At 36.0% G+C, this 8,458-nt stretch overlaps 3 protein-coding genes across 3 annotated transcripts; all 3 read left to right on the top strand.

Annotated features, from left to right (window-relative positions):
• The first annotated feature begins 2,562 nt into the window (after positions 1–2,562).
• Positions 2,563–3,565, top strand: LOC108115937 (phenoloxidase-activating enzyme 1-like). Its single transcript, XM_017227573.1, has 3 exons — positions 2,563–2,755; positions 2,816–2,861; positions 2,922–3,565. The coding sequence occupies exons 1-3, from the start codon at positions 2,575–2,577 to the stop codon at positions 3,424–3,426; spliced, it is 732 nt and encodes a 243-aa protein (XP_017083062.1). The 5' UTR covers positions 2,563–2,574; the 3' UTR covers positions 3,427–3,565.
• A 19-nt stretch (positions 3,566–3,584) lies between these two features.
• Positions 3,585–8,034, top strand: LOC108115958 (serine protease 53-like). Its single transcript, XM_017227594.2, has 6 exons — positions 3,585–3,770; positions 3,822–3,867; positions 3,923–4,388; positions 7,054–7,237; positions 7,296–7,341; positions 7,400–8,034. The coding sequence occupies exons 1-6, from the start codon at positions 3,590–3,592 to the stop codon at positions 7,938–7,940; spliced, it is 1,464 nt and encodes a 487-aa protein (XP_017083083.2). The 5' UTR covers positions 3,585–3,589; the 3' UTR covers positions 7,941–8,034.
• Positions 5,123–6,224, top strand: LOC108115939. Its single transcript, XM_017227576.2, has one exon. The coding sequence runs from the start codon at positions 5,232–5,234 to the stop codon at positions 5,616–5,618; it is 387 nt and encodes a 128-aa protein (XP_017083065.1). The 5' UTR covers positions 5,123–5,231; the 3' UTR covers positions 5,619–6,224.
• Positions 8,035–8,458: the final 424 nt, after the last annotated feature.

Raw genomic sequence — 8,458 nt, 5'->3', positions numbered from 1 at the left:
AATTGAAATCGACTATGTTGATCATGGACCCCCCGGCCACTCCACTCCTGGTCGACCTTCTGCCGATGACAGATGTTGGATTGGAGTCTGCTCCTTTCCTTACTCCTTTCCCTGCTTCCCCTGTGATGAATTGATGCAATGTTTAGGCCTTTTTATGAGCCAAATCCCTGTGTCCGTGTGTGCTTGTCTGGCCGTCAGTGTGTTTGTGGCTGACAAACAGCTTAAAACCTTGATGGACATTAGGCTACCAGAAACTGGGTGCGGGGGGCAAGCGAGGTGGGATGTTTTACATTTCAACGTCTGTTGGTTGGTTCAAAATCCAAACCAAACCAAAACCTTGCCCAAACGAACGATGGAGAGTACAAACAAATGCGCTTTGAGGCCTTCACTCACTTTGGCTAGGTAGCAATTACTGTTTGTTTATGCATTTGTTATTGTTGCCTTCGCAGGCAAAGAAGTAGAATTGAAATTTGAAATTCATAATTCAATTGAAGTTGTGCTTGGCTAGCAGCATCAACAGAACCCGAGACCAACAAATGGAATTACACAGGCACACAGAAATAAATTTACAAATTTTACAGTTCAGGTTTTGGATTTCATTTTCGGGGGTGAGGAAAGGGTTTCACTAACTAAAAAGTAGAAGATCATAAGTATAACTGTGCGAACTATAAAATGAAAGAAAGCTTACGAAATTCCCCTAATTTTGCTTTTCTTTCTGTGCACTGTTGCTTCCACAGAAGGGGTGGTGGTCGCCAAAGGCGGACTGCGTGTGTGTGTGTTAATTGAATGCAGTTGCAAGTGCAGCAGTATAGCCAAACCAAATGCATCGGCAACTGGAATTTCTTTGATCATTTTGCCAGAGAAGGAGGGGCGGCAAAAAATGCCAGGCTCCTTTATGTCCATTTGCTGACATTTTTGTTTAAAATGCATAAATCATCAAATGCTGCAGTGTCATAAACGAAGCAATGCACAAATACACCGAGACAATAAATAGATATGCGCATGCATACGAAAATCAAACACGGGATATTATTATTTTGTGAGCTCGGCAAAAAGCAACAGAAACGATGAGGAAAGAAAAAATAAAAGAAAATAAAGGAAAAACTAAGGAAAAATAGAGAAAAGAATTCAACTAGAAAGGGGGGCGAAATTCGTACCCTCTTTGCCAGTTGCAATAAATCTGCTGGGGCAGTCATAAATATTGATTTCGAAATTGTCCCTTTGCATTGTGTGTGTATGTGTATGTGTGTGTAATAGCCACGCCCACTTCGACCCACTTCTCCTAGATTTGTCGCTCATATTAGCTGCAGAAATGGAAATCGTTTTCCAATCGTATTCTTGTCGTTTACCTTTTGCTCTTGCCCCTTGCCGCTCTCGCCTTTCCTCAACTTTTCCTCACTTTTCCCATTTTCCCACTGCTCAGTGTTCCATTCAAGTGTAATTTGCAGTTGCTTTGCCTGTCGTTGTTATTCTTTTGCTGACAAACGCTCTTTTACCCTTTCAAATTGAAGGTCTAACTTCCCGAGAAATCATCAGGTGAAATTTGGTAATACATTCTGCATACATTTTAGGGTTTACTTTTGGAGTAGAAAACCAAAAGGCTTACTAATTTGATTGACTCTTAGTTATTTTTCTGAAAGAATAATATTAGATAAAAGATAGATTAGAATTATAGATATCCACATAGTCTCTGCTATTGAACTTTTGAGCTGTGTTAACTGATAATAAAATGCTTTTTAAATAGTTTTTAAAAGAAATCATTCAACCAAAAGAAAAATACTTTAAAACATATCTTTAGATCCAAAAACAGAGCATTTAGTAGTCGACTTTAACCCTATAACTCTATCGTGTGTTGAACTCAATATTTTCAATATGATGGCAATCGGTTTTTGCGTTTGATGCTTTCGTCATTGACCGTCAATGGTTCCCATGGAATTATCTTATGTGGCTCATCTCGAGCCAGTGTGCTGTTGCATTTTGTTGTTGTATCTGACGCTGCCGCCTGGCAGAAAAGTTTCGAATTTATGATCCGTCACTGACTTTAGAATTATGGCCAATGCTTACTGGCAGGTGGTTTGCCAGGGAAATGGAGACAGGATGAGGGAGCAAGGGCGAGATGTCGAAACGACGACACATATGCTGGATCCAGACTGAAATTGAAATTAAAGCCATAATTCATTGTCGACCAAGTCGTGGGCGTTGACTTCGTCCAGTTTCTGATTCTGGTATACCCATGACACACAGCGAGAAAAGGTCACAAATTCCCAAAATCATGGGAATTCTGTGAATTCATGAATCATTCGAAATAATAAAATTAAAATGTGTGTTAGCATCGGTGTTTTGCTAACCACATAAAATATAATTAATATACATATATATAATCTTAAAATAGAAACTGACTGATTTTATTCTTGATGAATTTCTAAGATCTTGAAACCTTTTTTAAGAAAATAAACTAGTTTGGACAGTTCGATAAGGTTCTTTGGAAAGTTCCCTGATAAGCTCTATTTGTATAAAATCGGAGCTCACTTTGCGATGCTGCATCAGTAAAGCAGTGAGTTCTCTTTAGGAAAGATGAGTGCCGCGCGTTGGATAGCTCTGTGCACCGTTATGCTGTTCCATCACGGATCAGGACAATTTCTTGAGAATGATTGTGTAGCCTTAAATCCTAATATTAGGAATAGTTCCAATCCTTGGAAGGCAGAAATTTTGAAAGGTTCTAAAAAAATCTGCACTGGCACGCTCATTAATAAACGTTTGTATTTTAACTTTAAATTTATTCCTGGATTCTCAAATAATATATTCTATTACTTAGATTATATTTTGACAGCTGCAAGTTGCATAAAAAATCAAAAGGACCTGTAAGTCATATTTTTAAAAGTTCATCAAAAAGAAAACTTTAACCCAAATTAACTCCACAGTATCGTTCGTTTAGGACGTTCTAAAAATAGGTATGAAAACTTTATAGCGACAATGGCCTATTTTCCCAAGACATATTCCGAGAAGACTAAGAAAGATAATATAGGTTTGCTTAGACTGAAAACGGAAGTGCAATATAAGACCCATATACAACCGATATGCATTACTAAGAATGATGAATATGAAACTATAGGGAAAACTTTTGAAATATTCAATAAGAAACCCAAAAAAAAGAGTTTTTGGAATATCGCAAAGTCATTTTTTAATGGCTCCGATGATGACGACAAAGAAGAGAAATTTCTATCATCCAATTTCATTGGAAGTGAAACAATCTTATTTGGACCTATGAACCGAATTATACAACAAGGGATCCTCAGCTATCAGAATAGAGAAACATATGCTGATGTCTATACGAATGTATTTGCCTATATTGACTGGATAGTACCTAACGCACTAGATGTCAACGTCGTTTATCCTGCTCCAGAGTGGACTCATACAAAATTTTAGTGTATTATTAAGTAATTATTTATTACTTTCTTTTATAATTCACTTAAATTACGCTTAAACGCTTATATATGTTAATTTAACTGATAAGCTTATCATTCAACAATATATATTCAGTAAACTCGACGTTATGAGTTAGTAATGCGAAGTCTTTTGTTTGGGAAAGATGACATCAGCGCTGTGGGTAGTACTTTGTTCTCTTTTGGTGTTTCACCAGGGATCAGCTTTATTTTTGGAAGAGAACTGTGGAGTCGTTGATTCGAAAACCAATTTCTATCCTTGGCTGGCAAAAGTTGGAACTAAAGTTAATAATGAAGTCATATGCACTGGAACGCTTATTCACAAAAGTAAGTACTAAGAATAAAATCTGGTGATATCTAAACAAAATTTACTTTTAGGAAATGTCCTAACAACTGCAAGTTGCTTGATAAACAGAGAAGAACTGTAAGAGATTAGCTATCCACAACTTAAAATATTAACTAGATAACTTTTAAAACAGGGTGGTTTGCTTGGGGAAGTGTGAAAGCTCAGTGACAGATAATCGCTATGAAGTGCACGATGTCATCATGGTCTTCATTCACGAGTCATATCTATCAAGCAGCCATCAGAATGATATTGGTTTGCTAAGGTTGCCAACGAATGTTGAGTATAAGCCGTATATAAAACCGATGTGCATTGTGTTGAATCCCCAACAAACTTGGCCAAAGTCCCGCATCAATAGCTTTCTGTTTGGCCTAAACTCCAAACAAAAATCTTATGAATTCTTATGTTCCGGCCTTCCCTGTAAGTCCGTTGGGAACCCCTTGAGCATAATGTCCAAGACGAAGAATGTTATCCAACATGGAATCCTAAGCTATCGTAATGCCACCACCTATGGTTTAGTTTATACCAATGTCATGGCACATGTCGAATGGATTACATCACGAGCTCTAGATGTCGATGTTATTTTATCAAATTATTCGCCAGTAAATTAAAATATTGAACAGAATTGTTGCGTAAAACTTGTTATATCGTATTTAATGATGTTCACACGGACTACGTGTATTTGATAAATATGGGAATGTATTGGTCAAACAACTGGATCTTAAGTTATATTGGTTAAATCTGGATTTATATGGTTTTAGCTAGTTGTTCTATTACATTCGACTATAAGTTAAGGTTCCAAAATCTTTACATAACGTTTTAGATGTCCACGTCATTTATCCTGCTTCAGAGTGGACTCATTTAAAATTTTAGTGTACTAACAATTATTGATTAAAAATTCTTTGATATTTTAAATTATAAAATCCGGAAATTCTATGTATATGTTTATTTAACTGATAAGCTTATCATTCAACAATATATTCTCAGTAAACTCGACATTATGAGTTAGTAATGAGAAGACTTTTGTTTGGGAAAGATGATTTCAGCACTCTGGGTAGCACTTTATTCTCTGTTGGTTTTCCACCATGGTTTAGCTTTGTTTTTGGAGGAGAACTGCGGAATCGTTGATTCTAAAAGAGATTTATTTCCTTGGCTGGCAAAAATTGGATCTAAGCGTATTAATGCATTTATATGCTCTGGAACACTTATTAACAAAAGTAAGTACTAAAAATAAAGTCTAGGGTTTGCTAAAGATAATTTACTTTTAGGAAATGTCTTAACAACAGCAAGTTGCTTGGTAGACAGAGAGGAACTGTAAGGGCTTTCCAATGTTGTATATCCACAACCAAAATTATTAACTAGATAACTTTTCAAACAGGGTGGTTTGCTTGGGGAATTGCGACAGCTCAGTGAGAGATAATCGCTTTGAAGTGCACGATGTCATCATGATCTTTATCCACGAGTCATATCTATCAAGCAGCCATCAAAATGATATTGGTTTGCTGAGGTTGCCAACGAATGTGGAGTATAAGTCGTATATAAAACCGATATGCATTGTGGTGAATCCCCAAGAGATTTGGTCTAAATCCCATATCAACAGCTTTCTGTTTGGCCAAAGCTTCAAACAAAAATCTTATAAATTTCAATGTTCCGGGGTACCTTGTAAGTCCGTTGGGAACCCCTTGACCATAATGTCCGAGACGAAGAATGTTATCCAACATGGAATCCTAAGCTATCGTAATGCCACCACCTGTGGCTTGGTTTATACCAATGTCATGGCACATGTCGAATGGATTACATCACGAGCTCTAGATGCCGATATTAATTATTGACAAATGATTCGCCATTTAATAGAAATATTAAGTAAAACCTTTAATACCGTCTTTAATGATGTTCAGACGGACTAAACACCTTGATTTTTAGTTATGTTGCTCAATTACCAGTTTTAAGTCGAATCTGGTTTTAGCTAGATTTCCTATTACATTCGACTATATGTTAAGATTCCCCAATCTGCATTTTATAGAAAATATTTTAAATGTTTCGATAAAGAAGAGACTAAAAAGAAGAGAGTACCAAGATCTGTAGAAGCGATTATTCATCGATATCCCCTCTCTGCCGGCCGCTTATCAGTTTCAGTTTATCACTGTTCTAGTTTTCATTCATAAAGATTTGCTCCTCCAAATGAAAATAAAGAAGAAAATACTAAATAGAAAAGTGATCTAGCATTGCTTTGTGTGTTTTGCCTAATATTTATTGTTTTAAAGGTTTATTTAAATATTTAGTTTGTCAAAATGCAAGTCAAACTCCGCGGGTGAATTGAGAATATGTATGCGCATCTATAAATACATATATATATATATATATATTCAACTGTATATAAAAACATATGAGAAATACACTCGGAGAAAATGTTAGTGACTTCGAAATGCAAGGTTTTGTGTGGACTAACAAGGTACAATTTTTTTTCTAAAATCCAACAAATTCCAATTCAACTTTGAGTAAATCAAGGTAAGTGGCCATTACATATATTTGCTTTCTTTATATTTATTTAGACGATTTGAGATGTTATAGATATTTTTTTACAGTGATTTTAATGCTCTGATAGAGAAATATTAAAGAAACAGGGCTCTGGTGCGGGGAGAGAGGGAAAGATAAGATGTTTGGAATTGCTCTTTAACGCGTAATTCTCTCTTTCGCGTGCTCTCTTTTGACTTTGTCAGTCTTTCTGTTTTCGTTCTTAAAGAGCGGAGTCCGACTTGAAACTTATTTAATGATTTTTCCTATAAATAGATTTAAATATAGATAAAATAATACATTAGAAAATATGATCTAAGCATTGTGTTTTAAATTTTCTTCAATATATATGTATTGTTTTTATGATTAAATAAATATTTTTATGTCAAAGTGCAAGCTAACTATAATTTAAACAAGGGATACAAATTTCGGCTTAAGAACAGCATTTCTATTATGTACGTAGATGTATATACAGATCTGTTAGAATTTATTTTATAGTTAATGAGCTTTAGAGGCAAACTTATAAATTTAATTGATGATATTTCACCAAACTTGTGACTCACTTTTCAATTTCGAAACATTTTGGGAATTTCTTCTTTTGAGAATTGTTAAAATGCTCGCAGCAACAGCAGCAACGTTTTTAGATTTCACTGAATTCCTGATAAGGTTCTTTAAATTCAAACGAAAGAGAGCAACTTTCTTTGGTTTTAAGTGAATAATTGTGGAGCGGCTTATCGCTTGGTTTAGTCTTAAATAATGAGTGCCACGAGCTGGTTGGTGTTCTGCGCTCTGCTGCTGGTCCATCAGGGTGATTCACTCTTTTTGGAGCAGAATTGTGGAAAGTTCAAGATTCTTACTAGTGCTACACCGTGGATGGTTGAAATCCGATCACTACACACTTCTAAATTCCTCTGTGCCGGCACTCTTGTCAACGAACGTTAGTATCAGAAATGATATTCATATCCTTCTAAAATAATAGGCTTGCCATTTTGTAGGATATGTCTTGACAGCGGCAAGTTGCCTTACGCTCGGAACCCCACTGTAAGTTATGATAATTCCAAAAATATATATTTTAATATATATTATATTCCCTTAACAGCATTGTTCACTTGGGAGTGATCGATGGATCGAATAGAACAAGGGACAAAATCACCTACGAAAAACATGTTGTAGAGATGGCTTGGATACACAGATTATACTCCGCAGAAAGTCATCAGAATGACATAGCTTTGTTGAAATTGAAAACCAATGTCGTATATAAGGAGCACATACAACCGATATGCATTGAGGTAAATGCCAAAGAGGAAAAACCCAATCCTACTATTGAGAGGAGCAAGGAGAAAACTGAATTGCCTAAAAAAGAAAAATGTGGCTTTGGAAGAAAATTTCTTAGTTGGATATGGCTAGCTGATCCTTGTCCAAGTAATAAAGTCGAGGTAATTGTAACAAGCGAGCCCACTGAGGGTGGCAGCCCTTTGACCAATATGACAGAACCAGGAGTTTATTCTCAATATGGTATCCTGAGTTATCATAATTCTGAAACCAAAAAGACCGTTTATACCAATGTAATGGCGTACATTGACTGGATAATAAAAGTAGCGCTGGACGTGGAGATCATCGAATCTGCGAATGTGTTATGACTTCCAAATGCAAATATTTCACATCAAGAGCTTTAGTTTTCCTACCAAATAAATATAATATAATATTTAATACTATGTAGTAGTTGTAAAAGTACATAAAACTGCGCCTTTCCTTATTTTACTTTTGTGTAAGTTAGATTTCTGGTGCTAGTTCCTGGTGCTAGTTTCTTCCTGAATTTTGCTTCTGTTTAATAGGCTTTTATGGCCTTGGAGATGATGGCTAATCTGGCTCCCAGATAGGTCACGACACACACCCACACACACACACACTCATTTGGTTTATTCCCATTTCTTTTATTGGTCTGCCGGAAATCAAACTTGTGCCTAATCTGCAGGGTTCCTTGGGAAGTTCCGAATTTTTGGGTTATAAAAACACTATTATACTCATCAATGAATGCTGACACTTTTTGCATTCCTCAGGGAACGGTTGCTTGGACTTAGGCTGTTACTAAAGCTTATGTCTTATAAGTCGATTCCCTTTCTTTATCTGTGTCCTTAAGCTTTGATTAGGGGTGCTT

The sequence above is a fragment of the Drosophila eugracilis genome, unplaced genomic scaffold (genome assembly GCF_018153835.1).
Source record: "Drosophila eugracilis isolate 14026-0451.02 unplaced genomic scaffold, ASM1815383v1 contig_2159, whole genome shotgun sequence".
Classification (NCBI taxonomy): Eukaryota; Metazoa; Arthropoda; class Insecta; order Diptera; family Drosophilidae; genus Drosophila; species Drosophila eugracilis.
This window is presented reverse-complemented; position numbering and strand designations above follow the sequence as displayed.

Excerpts from the sequence above, each read along its gene's own strand:
- LOC108115958 (XM_017227594.2), top strand. The coding sequence starts at position 3,590 with ATGACATCAGCGCTGTGGGTAGTACTTTGTTCTCTTTTGGTGTTTCAC. Across the intron at positions 3,771-3,821 it reads TGGAACGCTTATTCACAAAA|GAAATGTCCTAACAACTGCA; the intron begins GTAAGTACTAAG and ends ATTTACTTTTAG. Across the intron at positions 4,389-7,053 it reads TTTTATCAAATTATTCGCCA|ATAATGAGTGCCACGAGCTG; the intron begins GTAAATTAAAAT and ends GTTTAGTCTTAA.
- LOC108115939 (XM_017227576.2), top strand. The coding sequence starts at position 5,232 with ATGATCTTTATCCACGAGTCATATCTATCAAGCAGCCATCAAAATGAT.
- LOC108115937 (XM_017227573.1), top strand. The coding sequence starts at position 2,575 with ATGAGTGCCGCGCGTTGGATAGCTCTGTGCACCGTTATGCTGTTCCAT. Across the intron at positions 2,756-2,815 it reads TGGCACGCTCATTAATAAAC|ATTATATTTTGACAGCTGCA; the intron begins GTTTGTATTTTA and ends TCTATTACTTAG. Across the intron at positions 2,862-2,921 it reads ATAAAAAATCAAAAGGACCT|TATCGTTCGTTTAGGACGTT; the intron begins GTAAGTCATATT and ends TTAACTCCACAG.